The 21,041-nt window shown below is 43.1% G+C and overlaps 2 protein-coding genes across 3 annotated transcripts; one reads left to right on the top strand and one right to left on the bottom strand.

Moving 5' to 3' along the window:
* Nucleotides 1–146: 146 nt before the first annotated feature.
* LOC120056063 (nectin-4-like) lies at nucleotides 147–12,353 on the top strand. 2 transcript variants are annotated; one of them, XM_039004210.1, is made up of 12 exons: nucleotides 147–375; nucleotides 737–849; nucleotides 2,496–2,693; nucleotides 2,871–3,038; nucleotides 3,284–3,562; nucleotides 3,650–3,767; nucleotides 10,262–10,413; nucleotides 10,627–10,792; nucleotides 11,031–11,106; nucleotides 11,234–11,296; nucleotides 11,408–11,620; nucleotides 11,747–12,353. In XM_039004210.1, exons 2-12 carry the CDS (start codon nucleotides 786–788, stop codon nucleotides 12,044–12,046), a joined length of 1,797 nt encoding a protein of 598 aa, XP_038860138.1. In that variant the 5' UTR covers nucleotides 147–375; nucleotides 737–785; the 3' UTR covers nucleotides 12,047–12,353. The 2 variants fall into 2 exon arrangements, with proteins under 2 accessions (XP_038860138.1, XP_038860139.1); XM_039004211.1 differs by having other exon boundaries at nucleotides 147–849; nucleotides 2,499–2,693.
* Nucleotides 12,354–12,405: 52 nt separating this feature from the next.
* On the bottom strand, nucleotides 12,406–15,581 carry LOC120056064 (zinc finger protein 205-like). The gene is made up of 2 exons (XM_039004212.1): nucleotides 14,789–15,581; nucleotides 12,406–13,648 (listed from the first exon to the last, which is right to left on the bottom strand). Exons 1-2 carry the CDS (start codon nucleotides 15,063–15,065, stop codon nucleotides 12,729–12,731), a joined length of 1,197 nt encoding a protein of 398 aa, XP_038860140.1. The 5' UTR covers nucleotides 15,066–15,581; the 3' UTR covers nucleotides 12,406–12,728.
* Nucleotides 15,582–21,041: the final 5,460 nt, after the last annotated feature.

Genomic DNA, 21,041 nt, shown 5'->3' with positions numbered 1-21,041 from the left:
ACGACTAGAGCCATTTGAGAATAGACCACTTATAAGTTAGGTGTACAGTATTGTGCATTGCATTGTGTCAAATAAAATAATTCACTGTTGTATGGTCAGACTTAAAACAAAAAAGGAGGCGACTTTACGTTGTATGATAATTAGGGGGTGGAGAGAGACGCAGGCAGTAACATATGTATTCAACAATGGAATGCAAAAGCTTGAGCAAAGTGTAAATTCTAGAATTCGAGACATTTCACAGAAGAATGTTAGTCTTGTGTAGGCTAATGACTTAATCTAATTCTGTTCCGATGTTGTGGAGCAGGTAGTGTTACCCGATTGTCTGGTGTTTTGCAACTGTTCGAGTTGGAATTAACATTTTACCTCGTGCGTCAGGTAGGCTACGGACTACGAATTCCTGGAGAGTGAGCGAAAGAAATGTTTGAAAAGTAAACCGAAAAGTTGGGACCTTTTTTTTCTTGTTACTGAATATTTGGAATGTAGTTGTACTGTAGAAAATGTGTACACAATTTGTGTGCTACTGTAAATAAATCGAGCAGCTTTGGTTTGATTGGCAAGAACTACGAAGAGACACGAACACCTGACGCACAGTCCACCGCCGTAAGCTTGTCTACAAATGTTTCTCCAAATAGGCTACTCCAATGGCAACACGTTACTCTCATGTTTCTAATAATAATGAGATGACGAAAATGCATTATTTCATACCATTTTGAAGCTTGTTGTTCAACTTGGATAGATTTTGGAACTCCCTAAGATTGATATTGGGAGTGCCACTGAATCAAGGGATGGAGTTACCTGTCTGGGGCCAGAGCCAGTGGGGCACAGCGTGGTTGGTGCTATGGACATTTGGTAAGATTTGGGAATGTTTATTTGATTTTTTTTTCTTAAAAAAAAATACAAATGTGAAGCCTAATTGTATGGTGTATATCTGGGTGTGTATGTTTGTTGCATACCTGACACTATAAGGAAAGGGAGTGGTGACAAGTACGGATCGGCATCATAGAAATGTAGTAGGGTAACATTCTTTGGAAAACAAAGTACAGGCTACTTCCCTGCTGTATCTTTTTGTTTTGATTAGTAGTGAGTGTTTCAACAAACACATTTTTGTAGCATGTGTAGGCCTATACCTGTGTTTAAAAGTAAGCTTCCTTTGTGGTGCACTCTGTCAGTGTGTTAATATTGGCCTTAGCATAACTACCAAACTGAGGTATGATAAAGGTCAATGAATGCCATGAACAGGAAAAGCAAGTAACACAGCTTTGTGGCACAAACAACCTCTGTCTGAGGCCCTGTGTGCGCCTGTCTGTTTCTCCCGTTTGTAAAATAGGTCACAACGAGTCCCTTTTTGTGTTCACTAGAAATAAGTGTGAGCCTGTGTGTGAGTTTGTTTGCATTCCTCTGTGGGTCTGTGTCCTTGTTCTTGTGTGGTTGAAATGAACGGAATGACTCGTATACAGGTAACATGGCAAAATAAAGGAAACACTTGGATAAAGGAGAGATTAAAAAATATATTGAAAGCTGGTGCTTCCACAGGTGTGGTTCCTGAGTTAATTAAGCAAGTTACCCATTATTTTGGCTACCATGGCTAGAAGAAGAGATGTATATTTATTTAACTAGACAAGTCAGTTAAGAACAAATTCTTATTTTACATTGACGGCCTACCCCGGCAAAACCCTCCCCTAATCCCAGATGATGCTGGGACAATTATGCACCACCCTATGGGACTCCCGATCACGGCCGGTTGTGATACAGCCCAGGATTGAACCAGGGTCTGTAATGACACCTCTAGCACTGAGATGTAGTGCCTTAGACCGCTGCACCATTCTGGAGCCTTAAGATCTCAGTGACTTTCAAGAATGGGCTCAAAGGAGCATAGGGTGATGGAATAGGGGCCCGAGGGCACACAGTCTGTGAATGTATTGTAATGTTTTTAAAATGGTATAATCTGCCTTAATTTTTCTGGACCCCAGGAAGAGTACTCTGTCAGGGGATCCATAATAAATACAAATAGGGGGTTTAAAGGGGGGGGGGTGAGTGTGTCTTGGTCACCAAATCTCAACCCAATTGAACACTTGTGGGAGATTCTGGAGTTTCGCTTGAGACTGCGACTCCACCACCATCAACAAAACACCAAATTATGGATTTTCTCGTGGAAGAAGGGTGTCGAGTTCCAGACACTTGTAGAATCTATGCCAGGGCGCATTGAAGCTGTTCTGGCAGTTTTGTTGGGCCAACGCCCTATTAACACTTTACAGTATGTTGGTGTTTTCTTTATTTTGGCAGTTACATGTATGTGCCATGGTCTTTTAACTGCAGGTGTAATCATTAATGAGTGAAGGAATCATTAACTACAGACAGTCTATACCCACCTCAACACTTCAAAGGGCAATGTTTGTGATTCCTTGTTTGTTTTAGTGATGATGCATTACTCTTTCTCCACCCCGTCACTCACCCTGTTTTGCTTTTTCTAACACACACCTCTCTCTCTCATACAGCAGTGTGTGTGAGGGGTGGGTTTGTGGAGCCTCCTCCATCCTTCTCCCTGCGTTCCTTGACGGAGGATGAGACGCGGCTGCCCTGCCAGTTTCAAGTTCAGGAGGAGGAGCAGGTAGTTCAGGTCAGCTGGTTCAAGGAGCTACCTGATGGCACCAAGGAACAAATCATCACTGCCCACCTCACAGAGGGACACACAGGTTGGTACATCATGCCCTCACCAACTCACACAGAGTAGACCCCCATCTTAACCACTTAGTCACTCAATCGCTATAATCATAATGTTGTTTTCTTGCATTTGTCTGCAATGATTGTAATGTTTACCAGGAATAAATCTGTCTTTGTCTCTGTTTGTCTCTCTGTCTTATGTCTGTCAGAGTTTGGGCGGTACTCTGGGAGAGTGAGGTTTGAGAGCAGTAGCCCCACAGTGGACTCTGCCCTGCTCATCATGAACACGGAGGAGTCTTATGAGGGGAAATACACCTGTCACATCAGCACATTCCCCTATGGAAACTTTGAGAGGCAGCTGTCACTCACTGTGTGGAGTAAGACTAATTACTTTCACCATCCTCTTAATCATAGTTGTAAACCATGTGACTATTTTCATTGTTATACTCATCATAGTAATTTCCTGTTAATAACCCCACATTTGACTTGATTTGTTGGAGTCAGCCACTGAAGGAAATATCTGTTCTGGCTGACCAAAGCCTTACTTACGCACTCGATTTACCTGCACAACATGGAATCTCATATAGCCTGGCCCTGCCCCTCTACCTCCCTTCCCCCCCAGCCCTACCAATCTCCTCTCTGGACCCGGTGGTTCTGGAGGAGGGCCAGTCCTTCCGCGTAGCTGCCTCCTGCCGCTCCGTGGCCCGTCCCCCACCTCGACTGACCTGGGATACGGATCTCCCTGGTCAGAACCAGAACCGCAGCTCCGAGGGCGGGGCCGTGTCCACCCACTTCTCCCTGCACCCCCTGAGGAGTATGAATGGCATGCGGCTGGACTGCCTCGTCTGGCACCCTGCTCTGGAGCAACCCCGGAGGATCAGTAACCGCCTGGTGGTGCAATGTGAGTTTACCCTCAGCTGTCACTATGGTGGGGTAGTATAATTAAATGGCCATGCTTGGATTAAAGTGACAAAGTTTATGTTGACAGTTCCCCCAGATGCAGCTGTCACTGGCTATAATGGAAACTGGTACATGGGACTGAAGGGAGCTGAACTCAAGTGTGAGACTGGAGGAAACCCCAAACCACAGAGCTTCACCTGGACCAGGTATTACCTGTCTGACTGTTTCTGTCTGTCATTATTTGTGTAATGTAACACTGCACTATAAAATGTACTATTCAAATATTTGCAAGAGAAACACACACACACATGCACAATAAAGTGTCAACTAGAGGAGGGTGTCTTCCTCTTTGTTCCATTCAATATGGAATAAATACATTGTCGAGTTACAGAATTAGAAAACCGATTGAAAGGGAGACATTTTCACACAAGTGAGCGAGCCAGGGAGGGGAGGGAGCCATGGAGGGAGGAAGCGCTGGAGACGCCTCTTAAGCACTTAATCATAGTGCCTCGCTTTAAATATCACTCTAATACACTGTAAAACACAGGGTCTGCGCGTAATTAAAGATTCTTCTCCGAGCATTACAATAATGACAGAACACACAATTAAATACTCACTATTGCAACATGCTAACAAATCGTGTGTCAGTTTCCGCAGTAGTTAAAAATAATTGAAGGAGAGATACTTTTCCAAAATTGCTCTAAATGTACTGTATATAGAGTATCACATTTATGGCATGTTTCTAAAACCTTAATGCATTTGAATGAAAATAAACCCGATCAGTATAATTATTGTCAAACATTTATTCAGTGTCAGATGTAATCTCTGGCTTTGAATCCATTATAAAGGATTGGTTATAAGGTGGGGCTGAGTGAGTAAGAAGAGAAATGTGAGAAGCCCCTTGTTGGGGTGAGCAGTAAAATGGCAGCCTGGCTGGCACAGTGAAATTTGGGCAACTTGAGCTCTCTCAGTGGACCTAGTTCCTGGTGGGATCAGAAACTGCCTCTCTATTATACTTCCTGGGATGTCTGAGCTTGTTCAGGGGCCTCTTAGTCTTCCTTCATATAGTAGTTGGCTCATACCAAGCCAAGCGGCATTTGTCTATTCAGATCAATAGGAGCAGTAATTAAACTGGTTTTACAGATGAATGCAAATTGCTGGTTTCCCTTTTGTGGTAAACCTGATGTAACAAATGTATTTAGCTAAAACACCTCACCAATGCACACTGACCTATTGTTTGGATGTAATTATAGGCTACTTCTGTGTAGCTTAGCTGACATTCCCTTCAGAGGTTTATATTCTGGTAATGTCTAGCTGAACAAAAGGCTTTTACATTTTTTTCATAAATTGACTTAGAACTTTTGAATTGAGTATTGATCAACCCTGCCCAATACATCTGCCTTCATGAACATAGCCGTTGTTTCATGCACTGAGTGCTATTCCATTAGTCATACAGTGCATTCCGAATGTATATATATATATATATATATATACACATTTGCTCTAAATGTACTGTATATAGAGTATCACATTTATGGCATATATATATATAAATTATAAAAAAAGATTGTTTACATAAGTATTCAGACCCTTTGCTATGAGACTCATTGAGCTCAGGTGCATCCTGTTTCAATTGATCATCCTTGAGATGTTTCTGCAACTTGATTGGAGTCCACCTGTGGAAAATTCAATTGATTGGACATGATTTGGAAAGGCACACACCTGTCTAAATAAGGTCCACAGTTGACAGTGCATGTCAGAGCAAAAACTCAGCCATGGAGTTCGAAGGAATTGTCCGTAGATCTCCAAGACAGGATTGTGTCTCGGCACAGCTCTGAGGAAGGGTACCAAAACATTTCTGCAGCATTGAAGGTCCCCAAGAACACAGTGGCGCCCGTCATTCTTAAATGGATGAAGTTTGGAACCATCAAGACTCTTCCTAGAGCTGGCTGCCCGGCCAAACGGAGCAATCGGGGGAGAAGGGCCTTTGTCAGGGAGGTGACCAATAACCTGATGGTCTCTCAGACAGAGCTCCAGAGTTCCTTTGTGGAGATGGGAGAACATTTCAGAAGGACAACTATCTCTGCAGTTCTCCACCAATCAGGCCTTTATGGTAGAGTGGCCAGACGGAAGCCACTCCTCAGTAAAATGCACATGACAGCCTGCTTGGAGCTTGCCAAAAGGCACCTAAAGGACTGTCAGACCATGAGAAAAAAGATGATCTGGTCTGATTGTACCTCTTTGGCGTGAATGCCAGGCGTCACATCTGGAGGAAACCAGGCACCGCTCATCAGCTAGCCAATGCCACCCCTATAGTGAAGCATAATGGTGGCAGCATCATGCTGTTGGAATGTTTTTCAGCGGCAAGGACTGGGAGACTAGTCCAGGATCGAGGGAAAGATGAACAGAGAAAAGTACAGAGATCCTTGATGAAAACCTGATCCAGAGTGCTCAGGACCTCATACTGGGGCGACGGTTCACCAGCCAACAAGACAACGACCCTAAGCACACAGCTAAGACAATGCAGGAGAGATTCAGGTCTGAATGTCCTTGAGTGGCCCAGCCAGAGCCCGGACTTGAACCCGATCGAACACATCTGGAGAGACCTGAAAATAGCTGTGGAGCGATGCTACCCATCCAAGCTGACAGAGCTTGAGGATCTGCAGAGAAGAATGGGAGAAACTCCTCAAACAGGCGTGCCAAGCTTGTGGCGTCATACCCAAGAATACTCTAAGCTGTAATCACTGCCAAAGGTGCTTCAACAAAGTACTGAGTAAAGGGTCTGAATAGTTACATAAATGTGATATTTCAGTTTTTTGCCTTGTCATTATGGGGAATTGTGTGTAGATAAAAACCAAACACTTTAATCCATTTTAGAATAAGGCTGTAACGTAACAAAATATGGAAAAAGTGAAGGGGTCTGAATACTTTACGAATGCACTGTAAGTACACTCATATATATATATACTGCTCAAAAAAATAAAGGGAACACTTACATTGTGTTTAACTCCAAGTCAATCACACTTCTGTGAAATCAAACTGTCCACTTAGGAAGCAACACTGATTGACAATAAATTTCACATGCTGTTGTGCAAATGGAATAGACAAAAGGTGGAAATTATAGGCAATTAGCAAGACACCCCCAATAAAGGAGTGGTTCTGCAGGTGGTGACCACAGACCACTTCTCAGTTCCTATGCTTCCTGGCTGATGTTTTGGTCACTTTTGAATGCTGGCGGTGCTTTCACTCTAGTGGTAGCATGAGACGGAGTCTACAACCCACACAAGTGGCTCAGGTAGTGCAGCTCATCCAGGATGACACATCAATGCGAGCTGTGGCAAGAAGGTTTGCTGTGTCTGTCAGCGTAGTGTCCAGAGCATGGAGGCGCTACCAGGAGACAGGCCAGTACATCAGGAGACGTGGAGGAGGCCGTAGGAGGGCAACAACCCAGCAGCAGGACCGCTACCTCCGCCTTTGTGCAAGGAGGAGCAGGAGGAGCATTGCCAGAGCCCTGCAAAATGACCTCCAGCAGGCCACAAATGTGCATGTGTCTGCTCAAACGGTCAGAAACAGACTCCATGAGGGTGGTATGAGGGCCCGACATCCACAGGTGGGGGTTGTGCTTACAGCCCAACACCGTGCAGGACGTTTGGCATTTGCCAGAGAACACCAAGATTGGCAAATTCGCCACTGGCGCCCTGTGCTCTTCACAGATGAAAGCAGGTTCACATTGAGCACATGAGCACATGTGACAGACGTGACAGAGTCTGGAGACGCCGTGGAGAACGTTCTGCTGCCTGCAACATCCTCCAGCATGACCGGTTTGGCGGTGGGTCAGTCGTGGGGTGGCATTTCTTTGGGGAACCCGCACAGCCCTCCATGTGCTCGCCAGAGGTAGCCTGACTGCCATTAGGTACCGAGATGAGATCCTCAGACCCCTTGTGAGACCATATGCTGGTGCGGTTGGCCCTGGGTTCCTCCTAATGCAAGACAATGCTAGACCTCATGTGGCTGGAGTGTGTCAGCAGTTCCTGCAAGAGGAAGGCATTGATGCTATGGACTGGCCCGCCCGTTCCCCAGAACTGAATTCAATTGAGCACATCTGGGACATCATGTCTCGCTCCATCCACCAACGCCACACCACAGACTGTCCAGGAGTTGGCGGATGCTTTAGTCCAGGTCTGGGAGGAGATCCCTCAGGAGACCATCCGCCACCTCATCAGGAGCATGCCCAGGCGTTGTAGGGAGGTCATACAGGCACGTGGAGGCCACACACACTACTGAGCCTCATTTTGACTTGTTTTAAGGACATTACATCAAAGTTGGATCAGCCTGTAGTGTGGTTTTCCACTTTAATTTTGAGTGTGACTCCAAATCCAGACCTCCATGGGTTGATAAATTTCATTTCCATTGATAATTTGTGTGATTTTGTTGTCAGCACATTCAACTATGTAAAGAAAAAGTATTTAATAAGAATATTTCATTCATTCAGATCTAGGATGTGTTATTTTAGTAATGTCAGAATAATAGTAGAGTGATTTATTTCAGCTGTTATTTCTTTCTTCACATTCCCAGTGGGTCAGAAGTTTACATACACTCAATTAGTATTTGGTAGAATTGCCTTTTAAATTGTTTAACTTGGGTCAAACGTTTCGGGTAGCCTTCCACAAGCTTCCCACAATAAGGTGGGTGAATTTTGGCCCATTCCTCCTGACAGAGCTGGTGTAACTGAGTCAGGTTTGTAGGCCTCCTTGCTCGCACATGCCTTTTCAGTTCTGCCCACAAATTTTCTATGGGATTGAGGTCAGGCCTTTGTGATGGCCACTCCAATACCTTGACTTTGTTGACCTTAAACCATTTTGCCACAACTTTGGAAGTATGCTTGGGGTCATTGTCCATTTGGAAGACCCATTTGTGACCAAGCTTTAACTTCCTGACTGATGTCTTGAGATGTTGCTTCAATATATCCACATAATTTTCCTGCCTCATGATGCATCCCCGCAACATGATACTGCCACTCCCGTGCATCACGGTTGGGATGGTGTTCTTCAGCTTGCAAGCATCCCTCTTTTTCCTCCAAACATAACAATGGTCATTATGGCCAAACAGTTTTATTTTTGTTTCATCAGACCAGAGAACATTTCTCCATGTGTAGTTGCAAACCGTAGTCTGGCTTTTTTGGATTTTGGAGCAGTGGCTTCTTTCTTGCTGAGCAGCCTTTCAGGTTATGTTGAGAGAGTACTCATTTTACTGTGGATATAGATACTTTTGTACCTGTTTCCTCCAGCATCTTCACAAGGTCCTTTGCTGTTGTTCTGGGATTGATTTGCACTTTTTGCACCAAAGTACGTTCATCTCTAGGAGACAGAACGTGTCTCCTTTCTGAGCGGTATGACGGCTGCGTAGTCCCATGGTGTTTATACTTGCGTAGTATTGTTTGTACAGATGAACGTGGTACCTTCAGGCACTTGGAAATTGCTCCCAAGGATGAACCATACTTATGGAGGTCTGCAATTGTCTTTCTGAGGTCTTGGCTGATTTTCCCATGATGTCAAGCAAAGAGGCACTGAGTTTGAAGGTAGGCCTTGAAATACATCCACAGGTACACCTCCAATTGACTCAAATTATGTCAATTAGCCCATCAGAAGCTTTGAAAGCCATGACATCATTTTCTGGAATTTTCCAAGCTGCTTAAAGGAACAGTCAATTTAGTGTATGTAAACTTCTGAGCCACTGGAATTGTGATTACAGTGAAATAATCTGTCTGTAAACAATTGTTGGAAAAATTACTTGTCATGCACAAAGTAGATGTCCTAACCGACTTGCCAAAACTATAGTTTGTTAACAAGAAATTTGTGGAGTGGTTGAAAAACGAGTTTAAATGACTCCAACCTAAGTGTATGTAAACTTCCGACTTCAACTGTGTGTGTGTGTATATATATATATATCACACACACACACAAGTATGTGGACACCCCTTCAAATTAGTGGATTCAGCTATTTCAGCCACACCTGTTGCTGACAGGTGTATAAAATCGAGCACACTGCCATGCAATCTCCATAGACAAACACTGGCAGTAGAATGGCCTTACTGAAGAGCTCAGTGACCTTCAACATGGCACCATCATAGGATGCCACCTTCCCAACAAGTCAATTTGTAAAATGTATGCCCTGCTAGAGCTGCTGTAAATACTGTTTTTGTGAAGTGGAAAGGTCTAGGAGCAACAACGGCTTGCCGGGAAGTGGTAGGTCACACGTTCACAGAACGGGTCCGCAGAGTGCCGAAGCGCATAGCACTTAAAACATTGTCTGTCCTTGACTGGCCTGCACAGAGCCCTGACCTCAGCCCCATCAAACACCATTGGGATGAATTGGAACGCCTACTGCGAGCCAGGCATAATCGGCCAACATTAGTGCCCGACCTCATTAATGCTCATGGCTCAATTGAAGTCCCGCAGCAATGTTCCAACAACTAGTGGAAAGCCTTCCCAGAAGAGTGGAGGCTGTTGTAGCAGCAAAGGGAGGACCAACTCCATATTAATGCCCATGATTTTGGAATGAGATGTTCGATGAGAAGGTTTCCACATACTTTTGGTCATGTAGTGCATGTTAAGTAGGTTCCGATTACATTGTTGAGTAGCTCAGTATTAATATGGGTATTCTTCTTTAATTTCCTGTATGTGTTTGTCTCCATCTGTAGGGGTGGTAAGGCCCTGCCAGACGGCCTCACTGTGAATGGAGCAAGGCTTCTGTTTGGCCGAGCCCTGAGACGGAATGACACTGGAGTTTATGAATGTGTGGTGAACAACGGCATTGGGACAAGGAAAGTAGAATCGAACATCACAGTGACAGGTAATGGGCAAAGTTACTCCTGTATTTTGGGAGAACCTGGACAGCATAAAGAACTTATCTCCCGACGTGTTTGGTACCATTTGTGCAACATTGCTACCCCCCTGTGGTGATCTGAAATACCAACTTTGCTCAAATAGAAAATCTGCAACTTAACTAGATCACTGCAGTTGGTCGTTTTGTTTACAATTGTGTATGTTCCTTTCCCTCACATAGAGAAAATTCGCAGTGTGCAGGAAACCACTGTTGACACTCTAGTGATGATAATTATAGTTGTGGCTGCTGGGGTTTTGGTCATCGTCATGATCATCATCATCATCTTAGTCAACCAATACCACAGGCGCAAAAACAGAAAATTAGAGATGGAGCTTAGCGAAAGAACGTGAGTTGATTTCCACAATACTTTGCTCCCCCTTTCCATTTTAGTCATTTAGCAGATTCTGTTATTCAGAGCGACATACAGGAGCAATTAGCGTTAAGTGCCTTGCTCAAGGGCACATCTGCAATTTTTCACCTAGTCGGCTCTGGGATTCGGACCAGCAACCTTTTGGTTACTTGCACAATACTCTTAACCCCTATCCTCAAATCCCCTTCAGTTTGACATTCCCTGTCTTTCACAGGTTAAAAATCAACACACTCTCCAGACAGGACTCCTCCCGGAGACTCAACTCTGTCAGCACAGACCCCAGAGGACAGGTACTCAGTACTTTACATACTCAACTGAAAATTTGAGCAAAATAGATGATAAACTATCATGATCAGTTAGTATCTACTTGTGAATGACTGTGATACCCCAAATAATTTCTTCTACTTTTCACCCCAGAATGAAGACTGTACACTACTCAGACTAGACAGTAGAATGAAAAACAGCCTAATGTCCCTTGAGGTGAGTTCCATAAAATATTTTTAAGCAATATTATACATTTACAACATGTCCACTATCAGATCTTTTTCATTGATGTTTAATCTATGGCTTTATTTGGATCCTTCCTGTTAGGACCGTCCCATCTACATAGGCAGTGAATCATCCCTGGGTGGGAGGCGGGGGACTGTTGGAGAGGGGGATGTGGACTACCTAGGCCGCCCTGTCCTGTACCAGTCTAGCTGGCATGAGGGCAGAGAGAGTATGAGGGGCGCTGAGATGGAGGGAGAGAGGGAAGAGCGCAGACGAAGGGTGGAGTCGTACCTGAAGAGAAGCAATATGTCCCTGGTGTGTAATTGTCTGATCAATGAAGAGTATACGTAAAAGTTTAAATGCACATTGTTTATTCTGTAATAACTCACAGGCCTATCTGTTTTTCTCAATGCCTTGCAATATGTGGTCTCAATTTTGCAGGACTCTGGCCTTCCTTCCTCCCTTGTCCCCATCAAGCCCCAGGACCAGGATGGCAGTGTGGGGCCCACAGACATCACCCCAATGCTCAGTGACCTGTGTGGCCAGAGGGAGGTGGTGACCAAAGGGGAAGACTGGGGCCATAGACAGGCCGTGCTGGAGGTTGATGAGGCAGACTGTGATACCAGTTCTTACCAGATCTCAGAGGCGCTCTCCAACCACTTCCACTACAGCAACGGGTTCCTGCGGCCCAAACCCCACTCCAACGCCATCCTCCTACACCCCAGAGGACAGATCATCTAGACATGGGAGGCTTGGCTGAAAAGGGAACTGCACTCAGCTCCACCCTAACCTAGTGGTCATTATACAGAAGTGAGGGTTTGGCAACTTCATGCTCACGTTCATTGCCATTTGTCTTTTTTTTTTAATCAGCATTGTCTTCTTGTATGTCCTATGTAAACAAAATTTACTAGCCTAAGTAAAGATTGCACCATCACTTTGTATCAACTATAAGCCCAGTCTTGTGTAAGCACTCATCAGTTGTGATTGTGCTATCATTTTAGCTAACCTTATAGTTCTGATATCCAAATATATCCTGACCTTGAGTTAATGTTATTTTCATGCTCATTTCAACAACAAATCATAAGGGCTCAAAGTTGGATAATTCACATTTTTATTCATACAAAAGCATGTCCATTGTAGTGTTAGTCTGGCATAGCTCTACAAAACCCTAAAGATGATGGAGATCCTCCTCTTAAGCATTCCAAGCAGGAAGCTGTAAACCTGCAACTCTGATCCCTCACTACAGTATATAAGCACCACTAGTGCAACAGTTGTGGTAGGGTCTCACTGCTCTCACTTTATAGAATGGGAAGACAAAAGTAACACACTGCTGCTTTCTGCCAGTGTCTTGATGGTCTTATCAACTCTGTTCTCAGTCATTAGAAAATGTTGTTCCACAATGTTCTCGTCATGGTGATAACGATCAGTAGACAGTTTGCTTTGTTGTGAGGCCCCTGTGTACTCGCTGGTGTCTGCGGAGATTACTCTGCTGAGCGAAACACCTTCCGCACATCACACAGCTGTACGGTTTCTCTCCCGTATGAATCCGCTGATGCATCTCCAGGTGACCGACCCGGTCAAAGCTCTTTCCACAGAAGGAGCAAACAAACCACTTCTCTCTTGCTGGGGTTCTCCTTTGGGATACTTTTGCTGAGTTGAAACCATTTGAACAATTTGGGGCAAGTGAGAATACGTTGTTTAGCCAAACATTGGAATATCCTGCACCCTCATTGGCTAGTGTTTGTTTGTCTGACGGCACTCTGATAGTTGTCCCATCCTGCCTTCTCTCTGGGTGCATGGTTTCTCTGTGCTGTCCTGGCTGTGCCTGAGCCAAATCTGTAGGGGTCCTTCTGTCATTCCAAACAGACTGTGCTCGCATCTCTTTCATAACTCCGCTAATGTCACCCATCTCTGATGGACCGCTATTAGGATCCTCCACTGCACTTTGAATGAGCTGTATGTCTGTATCTTGATCCAGTGGATATTGTTCTGTGCACTTATGGTAATCTGGATCCTCCAAGTCACAGTTGCCCTCTGTTAAAGACGCCCAGAGCTGGCTCTCTCTCTCATCCACAGCAAACTCAGTTTCCTCATGATCTGATCTCTCTGTGCCATGTTCACTTCCTGATGAATGTAGTGAAATAACATCATACTCTTCCTGCTCAGTCTTCACTAACTCTAGTCCACTATCCTTCTCTCTGTGGCCTGACCTGTTCTGTTCAAGTCCCTCTACTTCTTCTGCAGGTGGCTGTGGTCTATTTTGATCCAGTTGGTCGTCTTTCTCGCTGGCGTTCTGCTCAAATGAAGTCCTTTCACCAGCATCCTCATCACACCCTTTGGACCCTGAAAGGGAAGGTTTAAAGGAACTGTCAGTATGATTTTTTTTTTTTTTTTAATAAAAATTATATTTTACTTTTATCTATACAGGTTGGGTCACCATTGAGACCAGGGTATAATTAAGGGTGCCCTGTGAACAAGAACATACAAAATTGAAGAATAATACCAATACAATATTAATCAAAACAAACAACTCTCACATATCACCTCCATCTAAACTGTCCAATGGAGACCAGTGAGTCCAATTTCAATGTGGCCTGAAGGCTATTCCATGAACTGGGGGCATAAAAACTAAAAGCATTTTCCCCCAGGTCAATGTAGACCTGCGGGACCTCCAGAACTAGCCAGTCCAGAGAGCGGGTCTGAAAATTGCTTAATCTCCAATTAATACATGAGCTGAGGTAGTGGGGGAGTCTGAAGAACCGCGTTATATACAAAAAGTAGCCAATGCTGGGCTCTTCTGGTAATTAGACTCCCAGCCAACAGAACTATACAAAATGCAGTGTTTTGTACGAAAATTATCACTATGCGACTGAATCTAAAGGTTTTAAAACAGAGGCTGCTGCATGCATGTAGATTATATCACCATAAACAAGTACTGGGAGAAGCGTTACTTGAACAATCGTCCTTCTACTTTCCAAAGAGAGACAGGATTTATTTCTATAAAAATAAACCAGAGTGTTTTAAGAGTTTATCATCAATCCAAATACATAAGTACTTAGAATGGGGAACTTGCTCAATTTGGGCTCCCGTCAATATGCAAATATGCAGCTCCTTACGAGTCAACATTACGAGACCTACAGAACAACAAACTTGGTTTTATTAGCATTTAGCACTAGTTTAAGATAAGTAGGCAATTTTTGAGCTGAGTCAAAACCATGCTGAAGGTCATGGATGACCTGCTGTACTGAGTGCACAGGAGTAAATAACTATCTGCATAGAGATTAATGTTACAGATTTTAAAATACCAAAATTGAGAGCACTGCAATAGCAACCCATTATCTGCAATAGTTAGGCATTGAGAAATAATTGTCATTGTTAATACTGCATATTTTTAAAGAATTGTCCCTTGAGTTGAGATGGACAGCAACACATTTCAGATAGGTCTAGTTAGCTAGTACAGTAAGCAAGTACGAGCTGGCTCACCCTGCTCTGTTCTGCTGGAAGACGAAGAGCATGTGGAAGAACAGCCTGCTTCTCGCGCTTTGGACGTCGTTTGCCGTTCGTTCTCCATAAACAATAATTTGATTTTTAAGGCTTCTATTTCATTTTCTCTTCTACACATTTCCAAGCGTAAAACAGCAAAACCATCATCGAATAATTTACTTATTTCTGCCACCGCAGTTTTGGCTAACACATCCACAACGGAGGTTAATTTGGCCTGAAAAGTAACACAATTTGTCATATTCTCCTGGAATAACATTTTATCTGACTAGTGTTATGTTTCTACAGATTTTCAATCTGGAGAAAAAACCCAATAAATAGTAATAGATGCTCTGCTTTGTTAGCTACCACATTGACAGATTTTACTTCCGCGAAAGCAAACGGAGGGGAGGAACGAGTGGTCATATGATCATTAAAGAGTGCTATGGTGTCTGTAGAGCAGGGGATGCAGTCCAAACACATTTCTAACCCCTCAGCCCTCGCGCTAGCCACTTTCCCTTGGCGAAATCCCCGTCGAAACCGGATGCAGTTTAATTGCCATCTTAAATCGAGAATCAATTCACTAACGTTGCCCCCTCGGCCCTCGATTTAGTTAACAATAGAGCAAGTGAAGAACTTGGCTGCAGTCCAAACACGTTCTTTTTACCCCCTCAGCCCTTGTCATCTTAAGTGGAGGTTGCCCCCTCGATTTAGCTCGAGGGAGCGAGTGAACAACTTTAGGTTGCATTCCAAACACTTAAGACACAGCCTATCCCCTCAAATTAAGTGGACACTTCTGATGACGTATCATGACGTCTGAAGAGTATACACATGCAGGGCAAGGTGCAAGGGAGGAAGGAATGATTTTTAAATGGACTGCCTTTGCTCAGAAATTCATCCCGCCATGATTGTGTTTTCAGCCACTGGTGGCTTGTGGGTGCTTTATATGCTCTACAGTCAATTATGATTGCATATCAAATCAGTTTATTTGTCATGTGCGCTGAATACAACAGGTGTAGAACTTACAGTGAAATGCTAACTTACAGGCTCTAAACAGTAGTGCAAAAAAGGTATTAGATGAACAATAGGTAGGTAAAGAAATAAAACAATAGTAAAAAGACAGGCTATATACAGTAGCGAGGCCACATACAGACACCGGTTAGTCAGGCTGATTGAGGTAGTGTGTACATGTAGATATGGTTAAAGTGACTATGCATATATGATGAACGGAGAGTAGCAGTAGTGTAAAAGACGGGTTGGTGGGTGGTGGGTGTGACACAATGCAGATAGCCCGGTTGGTCGGCCCAATTGAGGTAGTATGTACATTAATGTATTGTAATGAAACAGCAGTGAGCAGGTCTCGAACCCTCGACCTTCTAGCCCGAGGTCCGGCGTGCTATCGACTGTGCCGCAAAAGCATGCTCGTGTGGCAGAGTCGATTTCCGCGCTTATAAACCCAGGGTCGTTACAGTATGGTTAAAGTGACTATGCATATATGATTAACAGAGAGTAGCAGCAGCGTAAAAAGAGGGGTTGGGGGGAGCACACAATGCAAATATTCCGGGTAGCCATTTGATTACCTGTTCAGGAGTCTTATGGCTTGGGGGTAAAAACTGTTGAGAAGCCTTTTTGTCCTAGACTTGGCACTCCGGTACCGCTTGCCATGCGGTAGTAGAGAGAACAGTCTATGACTGGGGTGGCTGGGGTCTTTGACAATTTTTAGGGCCTTCCTCTGACACTGCCTGGTGTAGAGGTCCTGGCTGGCAGGCAGCTTATATTAACTATATAATTATTATTATACACCTACTGTATGATAGCTGGCTAACTAACGTTAGTCTGCCTAGTTACTTCTGAAGAAGGAAAATGTTTTAATTCTACAATTTCCAAAAGCTAACCAAACAAAAACATGAGACGCGTTTGTGCATTCGTAGCACACTTTCTAACTTAATTAAATTCGTTTTTACTTACACTTGTATGTTGACTCCATATTAAAGTTGAGGTTTTAAGTTTTGGCAGAATTTTCTTAGCGGATGTAATCATCATGAATTGAATTATGAGGCGTTTCAGGCCCCGAAGTGAACATAATTGTACACTCGCAAACTCCATTAAAAACGAGGGCTGAGGGGCTTACGTTGCAAACTTTCCTTGCTTGGTTAATCGTTTGGACCAATGACAAATATGGCCGCGAGGATTCCCCCAAGGGCATAGGGCCGAGGGCTGTCTACTTTGAGTTTGAAACGCAGCCATTGTCATTTGCGGTGTTGATATGACCCAAAATTCATTGCAAACTATAGTCACTGAAGTGTCAAATTTAATCAACAAGGCTGTATTTTCAGCATGTCAGACAAAATTATGCTAGCATGCTAAAAAATATATAGAAATTACATTGATTTTAGCGTTGGCAAATGGGCTTTGTCTCGTAGTGAGGAGCGTATAAAATGTAGCTAGCGTGATAAACATATTTTTGGGAATTCTGAAATATATTGGAATAATTCACCAAACTATAAAACTAGCTATGGGTAGCTAGCTACCTGACAGCAGTGCTACCTAGCTATGTTAGCTTGCTATGTATATTAATCGCTTTAGGTTGGTTGTTTTTAAGCACAACTTCAAGATTTTCATCAAGGACGTTGCCTTTCCGATCATTACTGTCCCTCGCTTAGGCAAGGGACATTTAAGTTACACTCGTACGTGACAACCTGCTTCATGAGGTAGTCACCTGTAATGCATTTCAATTAACAGGTGTGCCTTGTTAAAAGTTAATTTGGTGAATTTCTTTCCTTAATGCGTTTGAGACAATCAGTTGTGTTGTGACAAGGTATACAGAAGATAGCCCTATTTGGTAAAAGACCGAGTCCATATTATGGCAAGAACAGTTCAAATAAGCAAAGAGAAACAACATTCCATCATTACTTTAAGACATGAAGGTCAGTCAATCCTGAAAATTAAGAACTTTGAACGTTTCTTACGTGCACTCGCAAAAACCATCAAGCGCTATGATATAACTGGCTCTCATGAGGACCACCACAGGAAAGGAAGACCTTTCAGCAGAGTTACCTCTGCTGCAGAGGATAAGTTCATTAGAGTTAACTGCACCTCAGAAATTGCAGCCCAAATAAATGCTTCACAGAGTTCAAGTAACAGACAGATCTCAACATCAACTGTTCAGAGAAGACTGTGAATCAGGCCTTCATGGTTGAATTGCTGCAAACAAACCACTACTAAAGACACCAATAAGAAGAGACTTGCTTGTGTCAAGAAACACGAGCAATGGACATTAGACCAATGGAAATCTGTCCTTTGGTCTGATGAGTCCAAATTTTAGATTTTTTGGTTCCAAATACCGTGTCTTTGTGAGACGCAGAGTAGGTGAACGGATGATCTCCGCATGTGTAGTTCCCACCGTGAAGCATGGAGGAGGTGTGGAGGTGCTTTGCAGGTGACACGGTCTGTGATTTATTTAGAATTCAAGGCACACTTAACCACCATGGAAATCGCAGCATTCTGCAGTAATACGTCATCCCATCTGGTTTGTGCTTAGTGGGACTCTCATTTGAAGGAGAGTGATGGGAGTGCTGCATCAGATGACCTGGCCTCCACAATCACCCGACCTCAACCCAATTGAGATGGTTTGTGATGAGTTGGACTGCAGAGTGAAGGAAAAGCCAACAAGTGCTCAGCATATGATCCAGCCTGTATCACATCCGGCCGTGATTGGGAGTCCCATAGGGCGGCAAACAATTGGCCCAGCGTCATCCGGGTTTGGCCGGGTAGGCCGTCATTGTAAATAAGAATTTGTTCTTGCCTAGTTAAAAGGTTAAATAAATGAAAAAAATTATATTGGGAACTCTTTCAAGACTGTTGGAAAAGCATTCCTCATGAAGCTGGTTGAGAGAATGCCAAGAGTGTGCAAATCTGGCAAAGGCTGGCTACTTTGAAGAATCTAAAATCTACTTTGATTTGTTTAACACTTTTGTGGTTACCACATGATTCCATAAGTGTTATTTCATACTTTGTCTTCACTATTATTCTACAATGTAGAAAATAGTAAAACATTTTGAAAAGCCCTTGAATGAGTAGGTGTGTCCAAACTTTTGACTGGTACTGTATATGTATTTTTATGCAAGCTAACATCATAATTTTGTCTGACATGCCGATAATGCAGCAGTGTTGATTACATTTGACACGTGTCTACAGTTTGCATTGAATTGTGGGTCATATCAACCCTCAAGTGATCAAAGCACAGAACAATGATACATATTTCACCAGATGTATAAATGTGACGTATCCAAATATGGTAGTGAGAGGAAGCCCAGTGGTTGGCAGTGGGAGAAGATGGATTTTGACTGACTTTCTGCTTGTTTTGTCATTGATAAACATTTGATCTGAATACAGTTTTGTGTTCCACTAGAGTGGATTACGTTTTTTAGACTTGACCTTTTCCCAAAGTATAAATATTTTGATTTGTTTAGGGGTGCAAAGGCGAATTGGCGTTATGGCACACGCACACTTCAGAGTATGCGTTCTCTAATGGAAATATGCAAATGATACGAGAATGCGCCAATAGGATCTCGCTAGGTCGTACTTGGCTCTGCCCACTTCCTTGCTTGTTCTGCCCACTATTACTAATTTGTTCCCGTTTGAAACGATGGGCTGTGGTCTCTTGGTTTAGTTAGAACATATTTAATCAAAATTCTTCAATCGCTCCCTAGAGAGCAACGTTTGTGAATTGGACCGCCGCTTACAGCATTTCTACTTTATTTCAACAAGTAAATGTTTTGTTTTTGTAATGCCTTGATAGAAAACATAGCTAAAACAGTGTCACTGACATTGTCACGTTTTCTGTATGTCAGGAGTTATGGCAGGTACGCAGGGCAAATGGCAGGCATTACCACAAAAGCCCATTTACAGTGAGGAGGTCAGGAATTGAAGGGGAACCTGAAGGCATTAAAAGTCAGATTATTTAAAGACGGCTGAAATCATTGGTGGGAATATATAGGATCACAATAGTAAATAACGAAATTCATTAACCTTGACTTCAAAAAGTAATTTATTTTTGGATTTGATAGATTTGAGAGACAGAGAACAGGCATTTTTCTAACAGAAGGATTTCAGTCTTTACACCAACTCTTTTCTTATTTTTAGGTGTTGTCTTTTTTTACATCTAATTTAATTTATTATTGGTCTATTTCTACATAATTCCTTGTCCACAACCTCAAGGACCCCATACCAGTCAGCACAGCCTCACCTGGGAGGGGAATTTGTTGAGGGCCAGGATCTGATCGGCAAGTTCTCTGCACACTTATCTCGTAAACATATTTTCAAAAATAACCTTGGTAACGGTTAACCTTAAGTATACAGATGTAGGATCTTAATTTGATCACCTTGTTGCAGGACAACTTATGCAACGCAGGACATTTTTTTACTTGTAGTGTATTTGAGGTTTTGGAAGGCTTCTGAAGTTTGTAATTTCCACTTTGTTTCCACATCAACCCTGACAAAATGTACATTTATTATAATCCACTTAACTCACATTTCCTGTTGCTGCATGATAATTTTCCTGCTGTTGCAAACTGACTCAAATTAAGATCCTACATCTGTACATCTATAATGCCTTTAAAACACACTCATACAGTACTGTGCCCATTTTGAAAATCGGTCTTCTCACGTAAACGTCTGTAGCGTCCGAACGGTTTGGCCTACAAATTTTTATGACCACTCTATGGAAAGGGGAGACTCTCACGAACACGATGGTGTTATTTTGCTCTACGATCCCCACAAGCGTTACGGGACTTGTCTAAAGGTAACTGGTACCGGTTTTAAAAAACGAATGAAAGTAAGATCGTTTTGTTCCTACCACAAAAAGGGATTAAATGTGTAAAAAAAAGGTTTTATCTCTTAGATTTAGGGCAGACACTTCAAAACCTTGTTTCTTATGATACCATTTTTTTATTGTCCATTTTGCCATTTATGAATGTGTTATTCAATGTGTTTCTATGGGTTACTAAATGAGTCCTAAAATTCAAAATCCCCCCAATGTCTTAGACTGAAGAATTAAAGGATTTTTAAGCCTTGATACAATTGAGACATGGATTGTGTGTGTGCCATTCAGAGGGTAAATAGGCAAGACAAAATATTGCCTTTGAATGTGGTATGGTAGTAGGTGCCAGGCACACCGGTTTGTGTCAAGAACTGCAACGCTACTGGGTTTTTCCACACTCAACAGTTTCCCATGTGTATCAAGAATGGTCCACCA

The sequence above is a fragment of the Salvelinus namaycush genome, chromosome 11 (assembly GCF_016432855.1).
Source record: "Salvelinus namaycush isolate Seneca chromosome 11, SaNama_1.0, whole genome shotgun sequence".
Taxonomy (NCBI): domain Eukaryota; kingdom Metazoa; phylum Chordata; class Actinopteri; order Salmoniformes; family Salmonidae; genus Salvelinus; species Salvelinus namaycush.
The sequence above is the reverse complement of the archived record's forward strand: the minus strand, read 5'-3'. Positions and strand labels throughout refer to the sequence as shown.